At 43.4% G+C, this 23,438-nt stretch overlaps 2 protein-coding genes across 3 annotated transcripts in view; both read left to right on the top strand.

The window, feature by feature from the left end:
* The window catches only part of PIR (pirin), a 121,429-nt gene extending 117,019 nt beyond the window's left edge, over window positions 1-4,410 (top strand). The window contains exon 10 of the mRNA XM_037822660.1: window positions 4,116-4,410. Coding sequence (XP_037678588.1) covers window positions 4,116-4,228 — 113 coding nt within the window. The 3' untranslated portion in view covers window positions 4,229-4,410. The remainder of the gene's footprint in view (window positions 1-4,115) is intronic.
* A 365-nt stretch (window positions 4,411-4,775) lies between these two features.
* The window catches only part of VEGFD (vascular endothelial growth factor D), a 32,281-nt gene continuing 13,618 nt past the window's right edge, over window positions 4,776-23,438 (top strand). The window contains exons 1-2 of one of the 2 annotated variants that reach the window (XM_037822502.1): window positions 4,776-5,368; window positions 21,181-21,388. In XM_037822502.1, the coding sequence (XP_037678430.1) occupies window positions 5,276-5,368; window positions 21,181-21,388 (301 nt within the window). In that variant the 5' untranslated portion in view covers window positions 4,776-5,275. Of the gene's footprint in view, window positions 5,369-21,177; window positions 21,389-23,438 lie in introns of both variants that reach the window. The other variant, XM_037822501.1, reaches the window with a different exon arrangement.

The following is a 23,438-nucleotide window of genomic DNA, read 5'->3' as shown; positions in this document are numbered from 1 at the left end:
CCAACAGGTGGAATCTAGTTTAGACACAATTGGGGGGATCAAGTTAAAACCCGTTAAAGTCGATCTCTCCGGGTTAGGCGAGGTTCTACAGAAACTATTGCACAGTGTTTCTTCCTGGTTCTCTTGGCCCAATTTAACTAATTGGATCCTCATTGCAGTGGGATTATTGGTGGGATTAGTCGTTGTTAAATGTTTGCTAGAACGCCTGTTTCAAGCGCAGCAGCAATTGCGTGTTACCACTATGATGGCTATGACTCCCACCTCTGTTACCCCCGATAGTGACCGATTTATTAACCATACCCCTTCCTGGTCGCCTCAGGTGGGGCGCTTTGGAGCAAAATTTGTAGCGAATCGCATGGCTGTTTCTCGGGTGTAAAAGGCGACACCAGTAGTCATAATTTTGTCTCAGGTGGGTCTCTAGGGCAGAGTCCTAGTTGTGGCCAGACTGGACCCTAGCCATTGCACAGAGACACCTAGTGACACCCCCGACTCTGGTTACTGCTGTTCCTGCCCCCGTCGTTGTTCCCCAGTTGCCAGGCAAAGCACTGCAGGGAGAGTCACGTTGCTTCCAGCTTACGGACTCTCCGGTCTCCATATGACGTGAGCATTCTGGTTGGTGCTAGAGGCTCCGCCGCTGGATGGCTGAGGCCTAGTCCAGACTCCCCAAAGCACCAAAGAGGTTGTGAACCATTTGGGTTCACGGGAGCACGCTCATCACTGGAGACACTGGGTCAAAAATAAATAAGAAAGGGGGAGATGTGGAAAGCCGCCTCCCGAATCGGGCCTAGCGTATGCGCTGCAGCCTGCTCTAGAGTTACCCCCGCCCATCGAGTGAGCCAAGATGGCGCCTGCATCCTGTTTCCGCATAGTGACGCATGTATCCGCCACCCGCTCCTACCAATCGAAATCCTGTATACGCGATACTAGCCTAGAAGCTTATTGGTTGTTAATTGTGTATAAAAGGTCTTACCCGGACGGGGTAGGGTGAGACAGCCCACAAGGAGCCGTGCCTGACGGCCACATCGAGGCTGCTCTCCCACGAGGCGCCGTGCCCCGTGTGGGAACCAGTAACACAGAATGTTCATCTAGCTGTAGTAAAGGGCTTGCTTTCACAACTGCCGTGTGGTTCGAGTCGTGATTCATGACCAGGTTAGTTCGCGCAGTCTGCATCTCTCTCTCTCCTTCCCTGTTTCCCCTCGCCGGCCGGGAACCGGGGACCGAGCGGGGCAGCGCCGGACAGCACCCAGGCTGTCTGCCTCTCAGCCACCCTGCCAGCTGCCTCTCACCATGCCTGGCTGCCCCTGGCCCTGCCCTACAGCTTCTCCGATGGGGAGAGATTGTTGGTAGCAGAGCTGGAATCCAATCCAAATGCCAGTCTCCTGACCCTGTATCTGAGACTCCCTCCACTAGGCCAAGGTTCCACATAATGAGAGATTAATCTCACGCTGTTTTGAATACAGGAGAGGGAATTAAAGAAGAGATGGAAACTGTGGTTTGAAAGAGGATTTAAGGAATTATTGATAATCATCAAGGAATTTTGTTGTTCATAACTCTTATAGTTGATCAATTAAAAATGTATGCTTTCTAGATTATGGTTTTTTCCCTTCTTAAGAGTTGGAGAGGATGAGCTTCCCCAACTTGCCCTGGAGGCCTCAGTGCCCCTCTGTGTAGCAGAGCCTTGTTCCTCAAAGTGTGCTCCGGGGACCAGCAGCACCACCCGGGGGCCTGTTAGACTTGCAGCCTCAGACCCCACCCCAGACCTACTGAATCAGGATCTGCAGAGTCTCAAGTGATTCGGGTGCACATGATAGATTGAGAAGCACAGCACAATGCCTCAGAAGAGTGTCAAGATGGAAGCCCAGAAGTGCACCGTTCTTCTAGAATGATAGTTGGGGGATGGGAGCAGTGATCCACAAATCCAAACTATAGCAAAATTATGATGTGTAGGAAATCCATCCTTGGCCCAGCACCTCTTCTCATTTTCTGGGTTCCATTTCCCTTTTCCTCTGTGTATCCCTTAAAAAGTTGGCTTCTCCATGGGGCCCGCTTAGGTTTATTGCTTATTCCAACTATGAGGTCTCTGTCCTTCTGCCCTACCTGATATGGTCTGTCTCCAGGTGAAATTTCTCTCCTGAGCCCCAGGTCCAAATTTCCAGCAATGTACCAGGCACCTCTACCTGGAAGCCATTCTGTTGCTTCCAGCACCTCCATCTTGAGAGGTTCCCCACTGAACTTCACACACCACCCATGGCCGCCTGTGTCCGGAACCTCGGTGACCCACAACTCCACCATCCACCCAGCCTTCCGGGTCAGCCACCTTCTCCCCGCTGACAGCAGGGTCAGCTTTCAAAACTACAAATCTGGCCTGGTCACTCCCTACTGAACCCTCCAGTGATTCCTGATTGCCTGCAGAATTATGTCCAAACTTCTTGCCCTTAGATGGTGTCCAAAGCCCAGAGGGACCTGGCCTCTTCCTACATATCAGATGCCCATCCTTTTTCCTCCCTTCGAGCCCTCCTTCCAGCACTTGGCGTTCTCCTCAATTCCTCCAGCAGGTTATTCCTCTAAAGGCTTTGTATGCCCATTTGAACATCACCCCTTTGTGACTCCTTTTCTGCTTCCCTACCCCTGTCCTTTCAGTGCTGCCTCTATAGATTTTACATACTTTTATCCTTCCATGGATCACCCTTTCTTGTGGTTATTTGTTTTCATATCTGTCTCTGTGAAAGATTTGAGCTCTTTGAGAGTGTTTCATCTTTATGTCTCTAGCTCCTAGCATAGTTCCTGTCATTTAATAGGCACTCAAGAAATACTTGATAGTTGAATGAATGAACTAATTTAGATGTCCTCTGCAAGTCTGCCCTTCCTACTGGCTTCCTATTCTCTGCAATCCTCCAAAAGCTCCCAGCGTCATCAAGGCATAACAACCCGTGTCCTTCTCACATTTTAAATTAAAGTGTTTGCCAAATCTGCACTGATATGTTCACAATGGCTGAGAAGGTGGAATGTGTTATTCCCTTTAAGTAATACTGTTATGTTTTAGTCGGGATCTCCCAGAAAAAGCCCCTGAGAGGAGGGACTTCCATTAAATGAATGTCAGGAACCTCAGCAGGCTGGTGGAAGAAACATGCTGAATGGACAAACCTGTCAGCTGCTTTCAGGACACTGCCAATGTCATAGAAGAGCTGGCCTTGTTTATCCAACAGATCGGGGGAGCGATGCAGTCTGGGATGGTGCTGCTTCACCCCTATAATGTGTGAAGGAAAGGGAAGAGGCTGATGCTTTGCCTCCTGAGATGACTCTTTCCATACTTCTGGCAAAACTTGAGTTCAGACCCAGGAATTAGAGAAAGGCGTCGGTACGCTATGGCCTGTGGTCATATGCTGTCTGTTTTTGTAAATAACCTTATATTGAAAGACAGCTGTGCACATTCTTTTCCATGTCGTCTGTGTCATCTTTTGCACTTCGACAGCAGAGCTGAGGAGTTGCCACAGGCTCTCTATGGCCCGCAAAGTCTAAAATATTTACTCTCTGGTCCTTTATAGGAAAAAGTTTGCCAACCCCCGGAGATTCCAAAAATTAATGCTTTCTTGACTTGAAAAGTTTGTCATCTCCTGTTTATTGTCGATGGGGCACTGCTAATCTTCAAAACCGACTCAGAATGCTAATAATAAGTACACAGCTTCCATGCTGCTTCAACACCAAAACTATGGCAAGAGTTGCCAGTTCTTTCTGTCACAGCAGTTCAATTCTTGACATTGGCTAATGCTATAAAAAGTACTACTACGAAACTGGATATAATAGAACCAAACTTATGAGTATTTTGAATAAAGAGACAGCCATTGCTGACGAGGAGCCTACAATGAATGGGCAAGATGCAGTTGCGTTTATTTATCTGAAGTTTAGTTTTTATAGTATATAATCATACACAATCCTGGTCAAGAAACTCATATTACAGTTATCTGTGGTTAAACACTGCAAAAGCAGCCTTTTGCCGTTCATGTATGACTGGATTTTGTTTCAGATAGAGAACCACAGAAGCAGGCACCATGTCTAGCGGTAGAGGACCGTGTTGTCGTCACTGGAACTTTCTGAATGTCTCTTCTCTGCCCTAGGTCCATTTGTGATGAACACCAATGAAGAGATTTCTCAGGCCATTCTTGATTTCAGAAATGGCAAAAATGGGTTTGAAAGGGCCAAAACCTGGAAATCGCAGATTGGAAACTAGTGATGAGCACAAGAGCAGGTCTCGATGCCTCCTAGAATTTTGCCATTTGTGGCATCCATTCAGTGCACTTAGAACAAAGCCCACCCTAACTCGATAACACGTTTTTTGTAACAATGCGTGTGGGATATCTGGTGGCATCTCCAGATACCTACAAATAAACCTAACCATTGCTTCTTTGAAAACCAGTGTGCTTCATTTTGACCTGTCATTAAGCTTCTGTGAAAGAAAAAAAATTCCTTTAGCGTATGTCTGTGTTTTTGCACGTGCCTGTGGATGTTTATGTTATTTGTGTGCATGTGTGGGGTTTTCAGGCGTATTTGATTGCTTTCTGTGGGTCACTGGCAGTAGTGTGAGTGCCTCAGGTCCCTTCCTGAACAATGTGATTGCTTTGAAACAGTTGAAGTCAGGACTGCGTGCGGGGGTTTCATGTTACAGGTTATCTGCTTTAAAATAACAGCAGTTCTGAGCGTTTGTCAGTTTTCAAACTGCCTGGCTCTTGGTAGGGATGCAACAGGATTACTGCCAAGACTTCCCTGCATTTTCTGCCAAAGTCTGTGTCAGATTTAAGACACATGCTTCTGCAAGCTTCCATGAAGGTTGTGAAAAATGTTTTAATCCAGAGTTCAGTTCCAGCCCTCTGTAGCTCCAAACATTGGTGGCTGCATCACCTCCTTTCTGGAACCAGCGGCATAGGGTGGAGAGATTTTTTTCTTTAATTTGCTGGACATGAAATGGATTTAGAGTGCTTGACAATTTCAGATGGAAGACATGTCCACTTCCTGATTATTTTTGAGAGCATGAGGACATTTTAATTTTTTTTTCATCCTTCTCTCTCTCTCCCCCCACAAGATTATGCAAAAACGTACCTTGCCTAATTGAAGTCGTTTCATTGGCTTTTGATCACAACTGATTGTTGAGGTTTTTTTTTCCATGTGAAGTCGTGGGGTTTTGAACTTTCCTTCTGGAGAAGAGATGCCTTTTGACACAATTTTCTCTGGCTGCCTGATGTCAACTGCTTAATAGTCAGTGGATATTAAAATATTCAAAATGTACACACAGTGGGCGGTGGCGAATATTTTCATGATGTCTTCCCTGCAGCTGGTACAGGGCTCCAGTTATGATGAACACGGATCAGTGAAGGTAGGTGAGCGCAATTTGTAATGTGACGAGGACTTTTGTTACTGGCTTATGTAGAGCGCTTGCTTTCTTTGCCCCCACTGTTTTTGAAACACTAAAAAAATGCCAAACACCCCTGATGTGGGCAGGGAATATGGTGAGTTTGTTAGTACCTGTTCTAGTTCTTTGGCTTACTTTACAATCCTTGCCATGAGTATTTGAAAATGAGGAGGGGTTTTTTTTGGAGTGTGATAGAACGTGAGCATTCTGGCATTTTTTCAGACAGGGCTCTTTCCCCTCAGTTATATATGCAGATGGCACTGATTTTCTTTTACAACACACATAACTTTGTGGGCCATTATTTTCAGGTTGTTTGTGAGTGGCAAGGGTTCATTTATTTATTCTGAAAATCCCAAATTAGAGTGCTTTTCTAGACACCTTGGATCTGGTTTTACAAATTGTTCATTACCACCATCCAGAAAAATGATTCTCAGAAGTTGTTTTGTTTTGTTTTTGAAAATGCGTATAAGCTTCAACAGTAATCAAATCCAGCCTACTTTGGTTCTGTGAGCAAATATCAGGTAGAGCCAATGAACTGAGAGCAACGCAAAAATAAAATGAGTTGGGACATTAACTGCACGAACAGTGTTGTGCCCAGTTAGACATACTTCGTAGATTATGGTTTTTTTAGAAGCTTTTCATCTTGATTCAGATGAACTATTTTGAAATGATTTAGACGTACTTCATAGATTATGTTAAGTTTTTTTAGAAGCTTTTCATCTCGATTCGGATATAACTATTTTGATTGAAGTGGTGCTAAGTCATGATTGATTTAGGATTTCTGGCCATGAACAGACAAGCAAATATGGACTTGAGTTTCTGTAGCTGTTGTTAGGACGTGTGCTCTCTATGGGAGGGAGCTCTCCCCCAATGGGGGAAAATTGGTTCTTGGGCAGTGAAAAAATTCTTAACTCTATGTATAAAGCATAGATAGGTAGCTAGCTAGCTAGATGCATAGAAAGATACAGAGAGATCTATACACAGTACGTAAACAGATAGTACATCTGTGGTATTAAAAGTTTCATGGGGAGAAGGTGATTAGGAACAAAAGTCTAAAAAGGCTCCAGGAGGTGTGTGGCAGGGGGATAATGCAAAAAGGTTGAGCCAGTGCTATTAGGGATAGAGAGCCACCCTGTCTAGCAGTCTCCACCTTTCTAACTTTGGGTAACTTCCAAATGTCCCTGGGAGAAATCACCGTCATCCAACCCCACCTTACTGCCACCAGCCTCAATGGTGGTCTCAGTGCCAGACTGTAGGTAAAAGGGAACCCAAATGTGAGCATACGTGACAGGAGAAGAAAAAATGTCTGACTCGTTTGAGGCAAGTAAGACTTTTCAGGTGGTTCAGTATTTTTAACTCAGGCATTCTTTCAGTGTGCTGGGCTCATCATGTTTCAAAATGTTTCCATTTTACCTTTAAAATACCCATTTATTTGATGGTTCAAGAGAGACCGAATTGTTTGAAATAAGCAATATTCTTTAGGTGGTTCAGCTCTTTTAAAGAGCACAGACACCAAGAAAATTCTTTGGATGTTCTTGGTGTAGTGAAGCTTTAAATGTTTCCAATTTACTTTTAAAATATCAGTTTATTTTGTGGTACAATGCAGGAAAGCAGTCGAATTTGCATGTGACAGAAAACGTCCTTATACATGGAAGATGCAACATTGTGTGATTAGCAATACTATTGGGGATATTTTTCATATATATCAGAAATTCTTTTTAAATGTGAAGCTGTATCTACTGAGCTTGTACCCCCAGCCTTCCAGCTAAATTAAATCTTTCTGATATGAAGGAACGGGTTGCCTCAAGTTCAACAGAAATTTGGACATTGATGTGACTAGATGGTGAGGTATAATGAGGTGTAGCATATAGATTATACCTGTCCATTTTCCCTAACTTTTTCTTAAAAGAGAATCTTAAGAAATATGCTTCTTAATTTTAATGTTCTTCTTGTTTAAATTCAAGTTCAGGATGAAAGCACATTCAGAAGGGTAATGGTTCAGGAAACTGGGACTTTAATGTTCTTTGGGGCTCTTTGTGTTCTTCCTTCCCGCCTCCTTTCTTCAAACCACCTTCGAGAATGGGTCACCCTTCCCCACATCCTCACTCTCTGCCCAGTGTGGTGTTTCATCTTGCACTAGCAGCATTTCTGCTGCAGTTACAGGAGTCTGTAACTATTTTTTTCTGCAGCACGCATGCCAACAGCTCCTAGTGCCTTGGTCAGTTGCACTTAATGTTATTTGAATGTAGGCAACCTAATTTTGTTTGTCTGACCCCTTGTGCTTGGAAAGATAGCTTTTGGGGGTCAGCAATGCATGAAAGATGCAAACTGAGACAAATTTGTTTGGAAACCTCAACCTGAATCCACTATATATACTGTTCACCTCAAGTTTCAGTTAAGCAGAACACGTTTTCATTTAGAAATAAGTTTAACTCAGTGGCTATGCTTAGCTCACTGGTATAATCAGATTAACTGCTTAGATGTGGGATTTATTTATATTTCTGTTTTCTCCAGCTTTTTTATGTACAATTAGGACAGTCATATATGGTTGCACAGGTTGTGCACTGCACAACTCTTGGGAGCTCCATCCACATAGACTCACCTCGGTAGGTGACAGCCCTGAGTACAATATTGTAGACACTCTGGGCATGTAGTAAATAAATACCTGCAACTTCAACCTCACTCTCTTGCAGATGACACCAACCTTCTAGCCAGCACTACTTCTGGATGATTTGAGAAACAGTTCTTAACACCAGGAATCTTACAGCCTTCCTAAGCCACTAAGGGAAGCCAGTCTTCATAAATCTTTTCAAAGTCACTGATACAGATATATCAATATCTTGATGAAAAAATAATTCCAGGTCATGAAAGTCTTTCCCAACCCTTTTCTGGCAATATTTGTTTCTCATTTCTTCATCTTCCCCTACACTACCTTTCATCCACCCTCTTTCTTACCTTCATGGATGGAGGAATCTTGCTGGGTGTTGGAGTCATCCAAAGTCTGTGTATGACTGAAATAATACCAAGAACCACAGGAATGTGAAATACCTCTAACTTTCATGAGAAGCACATGGCTCGCCAGATTTCATGACCTTGGTGTCACTTGCCTTCTCCTGAATAAAAAGGGCTAAGGTGCACCCTCCATGTTTAACTCCAGGAAGCAACCCCCACAAGTCCCCACCCTACTTCCACTTCCAAAGCCACGCACAGGACAGCCCATTGACTTGGGTGCTAGTCAAGTGGTCCAATAAGTTCTTGTCCACCTTTCTATCAGGCATAGTCCTTTACACCAAAGACATCTGAAGCATTTTTCATTAATTTCTTCTTTGTTTATGTCCATGTTGTTAAATGTGTTGAATTACATGCCTCTGTACACAGATTTCTTCTAACCTAGTTAGTAACTTTTAACTTTTTACCTGGTGATTGCAGCCATGGCATGCTGTTGGTGCCCAGGGTGCAATAGAATCCCCTGCACTGTATATCTTGAGTATAATGCTTCCTTGGATGACTTATTTTTTAATTTAAAAATCCTGATCTAGACCTTCCGTGGATAAACCTTTACTATAGATCCCTAAGGACACTATTAAAAAATAGCATTAAAATTGAGTGTTGAAAGAGTTCCATTATGGAAATTCTCTTGGGACCAATTTATAAAGATCATTCTGAAATGAGAATATACTGTTTGGACACCCAGATGCTTCCATGTAGAAGCTGAGGTAATAAGATCTGGAGCTCCCCAGCATATTCCTCTTTTCCACAATTGGGCAGAGGTGCTGGAGAAATGGCCACACAAATGACGGCAAAATGGTTTCTAAGCACATTTCTAAGCCCAACTTTTTCTTACTGCTTGAGGCCAGCAGAGAGGGTGGGAAACTGTATATAATCAGAAATGTGATTGAGCGATGGATCAGGGATGAGAACACTTCTTCTTAAGTGGCTTTTGGTGCTAAGTCCACTTTCTTCTCTTCCCTGCCACTAGTTCTTATGGTCTCTGCCAAGATGCTAGGGCATAATAAAGCCAGACACCCCGAGCATCCCTGCACCATGCGAGTCTTGGCTGATCGTGATTTCCTAGCTGGTAAAGAATCTCCCTTTTCCCTCCCTGGAACTCTCCGATGTTCCACAATTCGCTTATTTTTTTTCAACACATATTAATTGAGTGCCTACTATGTCCTTGGCACTGATCTCAGCGCTGGAGATGCAGCAGGAAATAAGCTGATGTTTTAGCTCCCATGGAGCTGATTTCCTAAGTGTGGCGTGTGGAGGTGGACAACACACAAATCCATAGCCTGTCAGGGGTGATAGGTACCATGAAGAAAATCGAGCAGGGGGAAGGGACACAGAGTGAAGAGCTCTTTGATTTGGTTACATTTGTACAGACCCCTGAAGGAAGGAAGAACTGTTGGTGTGACGGCTGTGTGGCGGCAGGGAGTGCGCTTGGGTATTTGGGTATTAGCCAGGGGGCCAGTGTGGCCGGAGTGGGGTGAGTGGGGACAAAAGTTGCAATTGTTGAGGTTGGAGAAGTCACCATGGCAGATCACATGGGGTGTGGCTGTGTTCCCATAAGACTTTATGGACACTGAAATTTGAATTTTATCTACTTTTCATGTGTCATGAAATAATCTTCTTTTAGATTGTTACAACTGTTTAAAAATGTAAATGTCATTCTTAGTTCATGGGCCATACAGAAACAGGCCCTGGGTTGGAGTTTGCTGACCCCTGCTCTGTATCATTGCACTGGTGTGTCTTCTTCCAGGTACTCACCAGGACCTGCCATTTTTTATTCGCTTGTGTGTATGGGTTTATTGCTTTCTCACGATCCACTGGACAGGACGCTTTTTGAGAACAGGAACTCCTCATGGTCTTATTTACTGTGGTGTCCCAATCCCCTAGGTTAAATCCTGGAACAGAGGAGTTACCAAAAGGTACTTGTTGACTGACTGGATGGACTAGGCTTCCAGGATTTTGAGATACCTTGGTTGGAAACTGCTGTGTCAAATAGTCTCTGACATCTACTCTCACCATGGCTTGGCTGATTTCCTGATTTTTTTTTTTGTATTCTAAAGCACTTTTTCAAAGGCAGTAAACTCACCCTGTGTTATTTTCCCGTGGGGATAGGACAGGATTTGGGTGGAGGTATCAAAGTATCCTCCAGTGTCCTTCTAGCCACAAGCCATCCTATAAGGTGTTGACGTCTAGGAACCAAAGGTCTAGAAAGAAGGCACCTTAGCCCATTATTCCTGCCTGGTGGTCACACAGAGAGAGATGGGCAAAGTGGCATCTGGCTGCACAGTGGGCCCAGACAAAATCTGGGCACCTCGATGTATTCCTTCACCCCCAAGATCTGGAGAAGCCCTCTTTCTGTCTTCCTCTCATACAAAGTGGTTTGCAAAGACGCAGTCAACTATGGCAAACGACTCTAGTCAGATACTTTATCAGTCAAGCTAGGCCACGATATACCCCAATAACCAGCAACCCCCAAATCTTGGTGGCTCATAAACAACAGAGGTTTATTTCTTGCTCGTGCCCCTTGACCATCCAGGTTCATCTGGGGCCAACCCTACATCAGGCCGGAGCTGGCTGAGTATCCCCGTCTTCAGGGTTGTGAGTCACCATGGCAGAGGGAGAGTGAGCCCTGGAGAGGCTCACCCTGGCCGGCAGATCAACACTCTGGCCTGGAAGTGACACCCACCACTTCGGGCCACAGCCCCTTGATCACTGCCCCATCCAACCACAAGGGGCCACCAAGTGCAATCCAACCATGTGCTCAGAAGGCAGAAAGCTAAAAATATTTGGTGAATAGCATTAATGCCTAGCACATCAAACTTTGCTCACTTCCAAATGCTTCTGAACATACATACCTTTGTAGCATGTCGAAAACATTCCCCATCTTACAGCAATGCCAAGGAATTAATTGTATTGAAACAACTTGGGAGGGGCAGGAGGAGACAGAGATGAAGGAAAACATTCACTGATTTCCAGCACACATCTTGAACACGTGGAAGAACCCATGTTTTCTTAGAAAATCAGGTTTTCATACAGAAGGACTTGAGTGTAGATTAGAAACAACTGTGCTTGGTCATGCGTGCCAACCACCAAGCTCGTGGGGTAGTGTCAGCTCAAGGAAGACCTGAAGGTTTGTTTCTGCTGCTTCAGGAGGCTCCTTCTTCCTGGGAAAAGGCAAGCCATACATTCAGTTCAGTAAATATTTGTGGAATGTCTACCATATGCCAGGCACATGAGTGGAAATGGTGTTTTTATAAAATAAAGATGTCTCAGTTATTTGCATGTCTTAACGACAGCCAAAGAATTCAATTTGGCCTATGGGAAGGATAATTTTAATGCCTGCAACTTTGAGTAATCAGGTAGATTTTTATGATGAGTCTCTTTCATTAACCATTCATCGAGTATTGCCATAAAATCTACAACACTCACATGTTGGAGAAAAGCATTGTTTTTCTGAAATCTAGGTTTGGATAAAATCGGTTCCTGAGAGAGAAAATGACATGTGCAAATATCCCTATGGCAAATAGTTTTTGCTTACTGTTCCATTCTGGAGAGTTAGGAAGAATGTAGATTGGACTGGACGAATATCCTGAGTTAATCCTAAATAAAAGAACCTCCAAAAAGAAAAGAGTGGGATGAGAAAGCAAAAGCAGCCTCTGCGATGGTGTGCTTCGTTCACAACTACACATCATGGCAAGACTGGGCAGCATTGGGCATCTTAGACAACACAGAGGATGTTGGTGAGGAAGATAAGAAGGCGATTAGTGGCTGCTGATATGACACCACTACATGTTCTTTAGGAAGAAATGTGAAAAGGCGCACTCTGCTGATGGCTGGTGGCACAGCAGGACTGCTTTGTAGTAAAGAGAACGAGGTTTTGCATAAAAATCCTTTTCCCATTGAATGGATTAAGCAAGAAATAAGGCTGTATCAGTTAACACTTGCCACAATAATGCCGTGTAACAAAGCAGTCCAGATTTTAATAGCTTAAAACATCAATAGTTTTTTCTCACTTATCTGTGGGTCTACTGGTAGTTAAAAGGATGTAGGCTGGGTTTGGCTGGGCTTGGCTCCAAGCCACGGGTTCAGGGAAGGTCTACCCCATGTCTCTCATCCTCCTTGGATCAGTGAACAAGCCAGGGCAAGTGCTCACCATGATGATGGAAATGGAGAACAGCCCAATCCTAAGCATATTTCAAGCCTCTGCTTGCATCATATGGCCCAACATCAGTGGAGCCAGGAAATATACTCCTTCCTCAGGTGGGTGGAGAGGGGGTGAATATTTTTTGAGCAATAATCTAATCACTACCCAGGCTTTAGGTTGTTTCCTGGGCCATGAGGCCCTTAATCTTTGAGATCAGCAACAAAGATACTTAAGAGACCTCAGAAATCTATCCTCTTTGGGGTTATTCAGAGCATCTGTTTAGAGGGTCTGGGGCTGTCTTGCCCCTCAAACCCATTGTGCACCCATTTGCCGCCACATTTCCTAGCACTGCTGAATCAAATGGGAGCGGAAGCATTTGGGTAGAGCATGGGTCTGAAACAAATATAAAGAGGACCTAGACACCTCCTGAAATACTAGATCATGTGACCAGGGAGGAAAACACCCACACTCATCGTGGAACTGAAAGATGTGTAGATTCCAGCCATCTTAGCCCCCTAATACCCCCCCCTTAAAACATCCAGCCAGCCAAGCGCACACACACATGCACACTCATACACGCTTGCACACACTCGTGTGCATGCATCCACACAACTCATGCACATGCATGCACACACTTTTCCTGTATGTGTAGTTCCTTCCTTCAGTCTAAGTTTAGTTAAACGCCCTGGACTTTTCATATCCGCATTTAAATATAGAACTGCATAAGTAAAAGAGCCTCCCCAGCCTCCAGTAGCCTGAGGCCCTGAAATGAAGGGCAACCCCCTCCCCCAACTGCCAGGCTTTCTGGATGTCAGAGAAGCAAGACCAGGCCCTCCGCAGGGTCCCTCCGAGCAGCTGCAGCAGTCATTATCACAGGTGTGCAGACTCCTGCCCTGCCCTTGGTTGGGACACCCTCCTGTACCACTTGGCTCCAACTGCTCTGGGGACAGCCAGACCCTAATCACAAAACCCAAACGTTTAGGAAGTGGATTATTTTTTTCATCATTCATCTATAAAGACATATGTAAAGCCTGGGCAGATACTTTAGAATTGGCCTTTTGTCTGAAAATACCTCCAAGAATTGTTTTGTTGTTTGTTTGTTTTTTAAGTTCGTCCTTGATTTAACCCGGAAGAATTTTTTGTTTTGTTTTGTTTTGTTTTAATTTACTATGCTTGGAGTTGCCCCGTCTGGCTCTTTCCAAGCTCATCTCTCTGGTTACATGGAATGCCAAGAGTCATAAAATACAGCCCTGCAAACCCCAGCACATAGCAGCAGATGCCACAGCCCTGAGAAAGGAAAGAAAGGAAAGGCGCATTTATCTAGTGTCTACTCCATACCTGACCCCTTCCTGCATGTGAGTCACAGACTCTTCCCTTCAGCTCTACGAGTGCATTTGATAAATGAGGAAACTGAGACTTAAGGAAGTTAAGTAATTTACTCTGAAATCAAAAAAAAGGAGCAGTGCCTGCATTCAAAGCCAGCTTATATTATTTTTTAAATTATCATACAGTAAAATTGATATTTTTTCCTTTAGGTGCTCAGTTTTATGACTTCTAACACACACACGAAGACGGGTAACCACCACCACAATCAGCTCCTAGAACTGTTCCCTCTCCCCTGCAAACCCACTGAGGTTATCCTTTTATCGTCACCCCCACCCCCAACTCCTGGCAGCCACTGATCTGTTCTCCATCACGATCGTTCTGGCTTTTTGAGAGTGTCTTCTTTTGAGAGTGTCTTCTTTCACTCAGCATAAGGCCTCTGAGGTCCATCCAGGTTGTTGCACATTCCAGTAGTCTGATCCTTGCTATTGCTGAGTAGCATCCCACAGCATGGATGGACCAAGGGTGGTCATCCATTGGCCCATTGAAGAACATTTGGATTGTTTCCCGTTTGGGGTGATTACACTACTCTTAATATTCGTGTACAGGTTTTTGTGTGAACATTAAGTCTTCATTTTCATAAGTCAGTGCCCCAGATGGGGCTTGCTGCGTCATAAGGTGAGTTTATATTTAACTTGATAAGAAACTGCTACCAGTTTCCAGAGTGCTGGACTGTTCAAAGCCAGTTCTGAGCCACTCGCATCCACGCCCTTTCCTCTCCAACAAGCTGTCTGTCCAGACAAAGAGTGGTTTGTGACATTAGGCTAAGCTTCCTTTGGGGCATCTGGATGTTATTTCCACTCGGGAGCTATGGGAGCGGAAGTCACAAAACTTCACTTATAGGACCTGGGAAGATGCCTGGAGAGGCAGGGGAGGGGCCGCCATCGTTGTAGGACAGCTGGGAGCCAGTCAGGGCAACTTGGACCCCAAACCAGGAAAAAGCCAGGTGATTTCGGCTGAGGCATCAATAACAAGTTAAAGACAAGATGCAAAATGCTCTTCCAGTGAAACAGAAGTTGCTAAGAGGTGGAGGAAACACGGAAATCTCTGTCCTGCAACCTAATCCACCTCCCCAGACCCACTGCAGAGGGAAATTGCTGGCTGCGGTCCCCCTGAACTCTAAGAGGGGTGAGGACTAAGAGAACTGGGCCCCCAGGTGCCACGTGGAAATCCTGAAGCAAATCTAGGGAAAGGTGTGTGAAACATGTTCCCTCCATAGGTCACTCGAAAGCTTCTGGATATTCAAATATACAAATTCTACCCACCACACCCCCTCATCACCAAACTTCCTGAACACATACTGTCGATGCAGTCCAAAAAGAGCAGCAACCGGTTTGAAGAGGCTTGGAAACATGGTCTCGGGCCCAGAACTCTCCAGAGGTCCAGTGGGGAAGTTAGCAATGCTGGTCTCCATCTCCGTACCTACAACAGGAGGGTTCCAAACAGCATGAGGTAGGACTGACCCAAGAAAATCTTTTGGCAGGGGTCCCCCCTCAGAAATCCCTTGCCGAAGGCCTGAAAGCCCAGAGCCAGGATCTGAAGCCAGCCAGGAACCCCAAAGCCATCCTCCTTCCCTTGGCCATCAGGTTTATATTCTTTTTCTCGCCTTCTTTAAGGTATTTTATGGGACTGCCTTGAGAAAGCATTTTCATTGATAGTTCTCTGTTGAATTCCAGCAGGTCGCAGCAGTCCCTATTATTTTTAAAACCATTTTGGGAAATGGGTTGTTTGGGCTCCTTAGGAATCTGAGCAGCAGTTTGCATGGTTGACCTTCACTCTTGAAAAAGTCATCCAGGTTGGGAACTGGTCTGCCAACAATGAATCAGGCGACCTGGGATAAGAAAAGGCCTCAAAAATCCAATTCAGCAAGACATTCATCCAAAGATTTTGAACCCAAGGCATAACTCAAGGGGATTTAAAAAAACAATTTCTCGGTTTATTCCCTATTAAACACCAGTGGACTTACAGTAGCTCAGTCACTAATCCAGTTCTTTGAACTTGAAATCAGCATTGCACCATGCCCCAAAACTAGTGGTCCTCGTTAAAATCTCTTGGGGAGATTTTTTTTAAGTCAACTTTTTATTTTGGAATGATTTCAGATTTACAGAAAAGTTGCAAAGATAGTACAGGGACTTTCTGTACACCCCTCACCCAGCTTCCGCTACAGTTAACATGGGAAGATTTTGTAAATCCTGAGAGCAGAGCAGTGTACCCCAGGCCCATAAAGTGATAGCTTCTGAGGATGGGTCCCAATATGACTATATCTTTGAAGCTTCTTCCCTGTTAGGTTCAGGGAGAAGTCAAGGTTGAGGAGCTCTGCTCCGAATCCCCACTTCCCAAAGTGTAGTCAGCCAGCCCACAGCATCGGCATCACCAGGAGCCTGTTAGAAAGGCAGAATCTTGGGTCTTACCCCTGACCTACTGCATCAGAACCTGCCCTTTAACAAGATCCCCAGGTAATTAGTATGCACATGAAATTTTGAGAGGCACTACTCCAAACAAAATACTAGACTACACAAACCTGGGATGAATTGCTATTTGTCAAATGCATGTATGTGTTATTCAGAAATTTGTTCATCCAATATGGATTGAGGACATAGATGAATCAGCCACGCATTCTACCTTCAAGGAGATCACAGGCTAGTGAGGGAGCTGCAGTATGTCCATAAATAATAGAGTGGAAGCTAGAGACGTCGTGGAACCCTTTAGGGGAGAAGTGGCATTTAATTTGGACCTGGAAAGAGATCACTTGGCGTAAGCGACCCCAAAGATGAGTGATGTGGTCTGAATAAGTGAATAATCCTAGGGTTAACTTTTCTATGGCTTTTGGTGAGTCAATCTGTTTATTCATACATTTAATAAATATTTATTTAGCTCTTACTATTTCCATGAATTAGACAGATACCGTTATGGCTCAAGGGGCTTTTACAACCCAGTGGGAAAGACAAGCACTAAGCAAGTAAATGCCACAAAGAATTCTTCAGTGTCAGGGGTGGTAAGTGCTGGGAGGGAAGGGAATGGGGTACCAGGAATCCATGTGACAGAGGGACCAAACTTAGGGGTGGAGGTTGAGGGGGGAGGCTTCCCTACAGAGGCAGCACCTAAGCTGAGAAAGGCTTAGCTAGACAAAGAGCAGAGGGAACAGAGTGGATTGAGGCCCCAAAAAGAAGAAATGAACTAAAGAACAAACCAATGGAATGGACGTCCAGTAATAGTCCATCGTTCAACCCTCTCTTTTACATTGTCTCCCAAATCGGGTTCAAGTAGCCCAGCCTTCAAGCTTCTAATCCTTCTTTTTTGTTTTAAAATAACTCTATTATGGAGATGTAATTTCCATACTCTAAAATTTACCCATTCACCTGTTTAAGCAATTCAATAATTTTTAGTAAATTTACTGAGTTCTGCAGCCATCTTCCCTATAAGATCCCTCCTGCCCTTTTACAATTAATTCCCCATCCCCACTCCCAACCCCAGGCAACCAACAATCTATTTTCTATCTCTTGAGTAGACACCTAGGAGTAGAATTGGTGGGTCATATGGTAAATTTAGGTTTAACTTCTTAAGTAACTGCCTAAGGTTTCCAACGTAACTGCACCATTTTCCCATTCCATCCTCATCCAACATGTGTTATCATCTGTCTTCTAACTATAACCATCCTAGTAGGTGTGAAGCAGCATCTCATGGTGCCAACCCCTCTTCCTAATCTCATTTCACAGTCCCTCCCAAACCTGCCTTGTGCCCCAACGGAAGTGAACCTCACACTTTTTTTCCACTGGGGCTTCCTTATAGCCAAATCATGCCTTTGTGCAGCCTTTGAATGTGTTACTTGACTTGAAATTTTGGAAGGAGAGACAGGACAGAAGTTGAGAGTTCTAAGGAGGAGCAGAGAAGGCCTTCGACTTCCCTGCCACATGGACATTTCCAACTTCCTCCTTCAAACCCAGCCACCAAACCCTTCCAAACAGCTTGCCTGCCATCTTGGTCACACTTGGCCTAGACTACTGCCTACCCCTGAGGTGGACATCGTGGGGATGCCCACGCCTCCTCCATGGGAGGATGACGTGGATTTAGCAATTAACAAAAGGAGAAATGGCTCCTATTGTACCACAGAAGTATACATTCAAATAATGGTAAAGTCTTATTCCAAAGACGTTAAGCCACACAATGTAGAAACTGGCTCAGGATAGCCAAGACATCAGAGAATGGTTTGTATTTAGAAGTGTAATTGCTAGCAGTCTCGGGTTAATTACCAACAAACAAACAAACAAACAAACAGCTACTGCAGTAATACAAGGCAAAGATCTGATACCCTCGCTTTACCTCCTTCCTCTTGCTGACTGCTTTTTAATTCTTTCAGTTCTGATTAGCACTTGCATCAAGAAAGTAGGAAGAAATTAAGAGCAACTTATTTGGCCAAAGTTTAGTAGCTAAAACCATTGAAGTCAATGGTATAAATATGTATTGGGGACTAATTTCATACTTTTTAATTTCTATTTTTGTCTTGAACAAACAGATAACATAAAGTTGATTCTACAAAAATCAACCAGTGCTGTAAGCCTACTGAAAACAAACAGCCATTCTGTACCCTTCGGAAGTGTGTGCCCTCAGTGAGTTAGTTGCCAGGTTTCTCCTGGGTTAAATTGTTAGTGCTTCCACTTATAATAGCAGAATGTCTGCAATTTCTAAGTTATTTCAAATTAGGTTTTAAATTATGGGCCTTAAAGTTTGCTTAAATAACTCTGAGTCTTTGAGTATACACTGAATTTTTTTTTTTTTTTTTTTTTTTTTTTTTTTTTTTTTTTTTTTTTGGTAAGGCAAGTCATATAAGCCATTCAGTGGCTTTAGTTCAGTCCGGAGAATTTAAGATTTTTCTCCTGAATTCTCACAGTTGGATAGTTTAAAAAATATTTCTGCAACTGCATTGAAATCCTTAAGAATGATTTAGTCATACCTCATTCTGTATTTTTGGGTGATAGATGAAATTTGCCTCAATGAATAAAAATCCTTTCAATATGGCATAATTTTTTAAAAACTTTTGATTGCTTCCATTGCCTTCATGTGGAAACGGTGTTTTAACAAAAATTTATTGCAAAGATGGAATTCGATATGAAGTAGCTATATCATCCAGCTAGAAGAGAGATGGAATAATTAGGAAAAGAGAGACTATTGGCAAATGAGCCCTAATGGAGAGTCACAGAATTTCAGAGTTGCAAGAGACATCAGCAATTATTCTGTTTCATCCCCTGGATTCTTAGATAAAGCAGCTGCCGTATATTGCTCGAATTCTCTGCCTGTTCCACAAACTTCATCTATGCTGCTCTCCCTTCCTCCTCCCCTCGCTCCCAGGAAATTGCCTTGACACAAGCTTCACAGAGAAGTGAGAAACCATAAGCAGGAGCTCACACGCCTTCCCAGGTGGCCTGCTGTCCACAAACCCATGTCACATGTTGCCCTTCCTCCTGTTTCAGAGGGTGATCGTCTCACAGGTTCCTAATGCACCCCCTTATCTCTGGAACTCGTGGCAAACCAAGCCCTCTGGGTCCCTGCTTCAGGTCTCCCGCATGGGCTCCCAGTTTCTTTCTCTCTGTTGGCCCTTCCCCTCAGCTTAGATATGTGTTCAAGGTTCTCCCGCCTTTGTTAAACACACATTCCCACACACTGACATCTGGGTTTCCAAGCAAGATGACCTTGTAAATTTGTGTTTTGAGACCTTTTTATGGTCCATGGCCATGACAGATAAAACATAAAATCGATGAAATTGCCAAAATACAAGACAAACACAGCAGTGGTAATGAGAACATGAAGCTGAAGCTGTGGGACTGATGGACTTGGAGTCTGGAAGACTCTGGAAACTGCCATGAAGGTCTGGGTCACAACTTCTCAACTCTGCTGTTGTAGCACAAAAGCAGCCATGGACAATAGTTAGATGAGTAGACAGAGCCACATTCTAATAAAACGTAATACTCACAAAAGCAGGCAGCAGGCTGGATTAGGCCACAGGCCATAGTTTGATAATCCCTGACCTAGGGAATAAGCATTGTTTACACATTCATGTATATCTCCTCATATGGGCCCATTCTCTCTCTCTCTCTCTCTCTCTCTCTATATATATATATATATATATATATATATATATATATATAATCTCACACATACACGTATAATTTTAAAAGAGATCATACCATAACTGAATCATACACGACTTGGGCCACACTTTCTCTTCTGAGCACCAGTCTTCGGACAACTCCCAGTGGAAAGCTTTTTTGTTCAACATAAACCCTGTAAGTGTATTCATCAGGGAAAAAAAAATCATGTTTTTGAAATAGTAAACCAGCTTAAAATTTTAAAAAGATAAATGGGGGCTAGCAGCCATAAGATTTGGGTTGTTTAGGGCCTCAAGATCTTTGTCGTTTGACTAAAGGCAGGATCCCCAGCCTTTGTGCAGTTTCTCAAAAAATAAACAATAATTGGCTAATGTCACCCAAGTAGTATGATAAAAATCTGTATTCGTTTCCTGTGGCTGCTATAACAAATTTCCACAAATTTGGTGGCTCAAACAACAGAAATTTCTTCTCTCACTGTTCTGGAGGCCAGAAGTCCAAAACCCAAGTGGTGACAGGGCCACGCTCCTTCCTCCTCAGCCTGCACATCCCAACCACTAGGGGGATGATCTATGGGGCAATCCTTCCTTGCCTCTTCCAGCAGCCGGTGGCCCCAGGCATCCCTTGCCTTGTGGCTGCATCACTCCAATCTCTGCCTGTGGTCACATCGCCCCTTCTCTGTGTCATCTTTTCTCTCTCTTATAAAGATACACGTCTTTGGATTTGGGGTCCACCCAGATAAACCAGGATGTCTCATCTTGAAATCCTTAACTAAATTATGTCTGCAAAGATCCTTTTTCCAAATAAAGTCCCATTCCCAGGGACGAGGGGTTAGGACTAGAACTTATTTTTTTGGAGGCCACCATTCAACCCACTAGAATATTGCTTTTAAATGTCCTGAGAACCCAGGAGGAATAAGTAAATGCTGAGATTCCATCCCACGTGAACAGAATGTGAATCAAAAATACCCAAAGACATCCTTTTTCATGGGCACTGGTGTGCATTTGAATAATCTCTGTAATTTCTGTTAAGAGCAATGCAAGACTCATTTACATTTTTAAGTGTTGGCAATGAAGGTTAGCAAGACAAAGTGAAAATGTAGTCACTTGCTTTTAAACCAGTAATGTTTTTCTTTGAAGCAGACATATCAGTCAATGTTAGAACGATCAGAACAGCAGATTAGAGCTGCTTCTAGTTTGGAGGAACTACTGCGAATCACGCACTCCGAAAACTGGAAGCTGTGGAGGTGCCGACTGAAGCTCAAGGGTTTTACTGGTATGGACTCTCGCTCAGCATCCCATCGGTCCACCAGGTTTGCGGCAACTTTCTATGACATTGAAACTCTCAAAGGTACGTGTGTGGATGGATGTGGAGGCAAATTCTTTCTCCTTATCAGACAGTAACAAGTGCACCCATCCCTTGCAAAAGCTTGCGTAGGGCAGGCACGTGTCCGAGGGAGAATGAAAGGGGGTCTTTCATTTCACGGTATGGATATCAGTACAGAATCCTGATTTTCTATATTTACTCCACAGAGAAATATATTCTGTGTGCTTTCAAGATCAGAAAACCAATAAAAAAGAACACTTCAAAATATAGAAATATTTAACCCAGGGATGTGAGGGTAAAGCAAATCCAGGAAGACAGTTCTTAAAAAAAATCATTAGGTTTACTCGAAAAAGAAAACAACCCAGGTAGCCATCAGCAAGGAATATTTTATGGCCATAAACCCATAGACAGGGTGTAGCTTTTTAATTTCTTCAAATTCAGTGATTTTTAGTCAAAGTGAAAAATATAAGTTGGAAGCTGAGTAATAATGGAGACTCGTATTACTAGGAGAATAACAGAGGGGGGACATCCTTCTAGACAAAATCCTCAAAATTCCAGACTCTAAAATCAGGTAATTTCTAATATAGGAAATGATTGTTCCTTGGTAAGGTATGGAGGGTCTTTACAAGAAAACCGTGGTGCCCATATAAATGTGCCACAATGAATGCAGTGCTTCTCAAATCAAGTTGTGTGACCTCCCATTAGTCATTTAACTTTTTTGATGACATGTCAAACAACACAAGACCCTATGCTGGCAATTTAGATTTGATTAACAAATGATCACCTGGTAACTGATTGTGTTTATTGCATAACTCAAATTGACCACTAAGCCAAAATTATTCTTTCCTTTCTCTCTGGAGTTGTCTTTGCTTTTTCTCCATTTTTACAAAAGATGATGAGGTTGCACAGGCCTCTGCCACTGGCTGTGGGGAAGACTGAACGTAGGTGGGGCTAAGTCACCTGGCCGCACCCAGGCATGAGTGTGCACAGGGTTCTTTGTGTTCATGTGTGTGACTGTGTGTCTGAGTAAGTTGAGGTAGTTGGAAAAATGGCCTAGAACCCACTTTAGCCAGGGGTTTGAAGCTCTAGTTGTTTCTGTGTGGTGAATTAGCATACACCTCCTGAAAGCAAAGGGGTCAGACCTGACCCTGGAGATTGAAGTCCCTAACCAGCTAACCTGTAGAAGGTTGATGTGAGCCTGGACATGCACTGTGAAGACAGAGGGAGACAAGCAAGACCATTAATCCAAGACCAGGTGATAGAAAAGGTCAGTGACATTGACATTTCCTAAAAATTAAAAAAAAAAGCATAAAAAAATATGGACCCTGCAAACTCTGTAATTTCTTTCCTCATTACCTGGGGGATCATCTAGATTAGTTAAAAGCAGTGAATAATTAAATTGGTGTGTGACATGGATTTCAGGACTGCTAGACCATGGTATAGAATAGTAGTTATGAAGCCTTTAATTGGTGGCGTTGGTCAGAATTGTATACAGTTTGGATTGAAATCTTACCAGCTCCAACTTTCAAAACTTAGTTTTATAAAAAGAGAAAAAGCCAATGGAACCCAACATCTAAGTAGAATTTTAAACAGAGAATGTTGCCATTAGTTGATTACTTGTTTTTTTCCAGGATTCACAATTAATAATAGTAAATTAAATAATATCCACATTACTACCCTGTTGAGTAATTTATCCCAATGTTTACAGCCTTCAGGCTCTTTATATAAATTTCCATAATCAGAAACTTTAAAAAGGTTTCTCGCGATAGAGGATTTCAGGATAAGACAAAGTTTCAGTCAATTGGATAGTAAAAGCTGTGCTCCTTAGCTGTTCAGACATCTTGTATTTTTTATTTTCAGTGACTGAAGAAGCAAAATATGAAGAAAATTGGATTAAGGAGGAAAAAAGGATACAGAAAAGATGCTTTAAGGGAATAATTAAGAGGCTTGGGTCAGATCTAAACAGTAATACTGTATCTGTATACTTCAAGCAGCCGTCCTCTCTATTCCTTCTAGTGGAGATCTGTCCATATGTGTAGGAATTCAGAATAGTCTGGGGAGAGATCAGTGCAAA

Source organism: Choloepus didactylus, chromosome X (assembly GCF_015220235.1).
Source record: "Choloepus didactylus isolate mChoDid1 chromosome X, mChoDid1.pri, whole genome shotgun sequence".
NCBI lineage: Eukaryota > Metazoa > Chordata > Mammalia > Pilosa > Megalonychidae > Choloepus > Choloepus didactylus.
The sequence above is the reverse complement of the archived record's forward strand: the minus strand, read 5'-3'. Positions and strand labels throughout refer to the sequence as shown.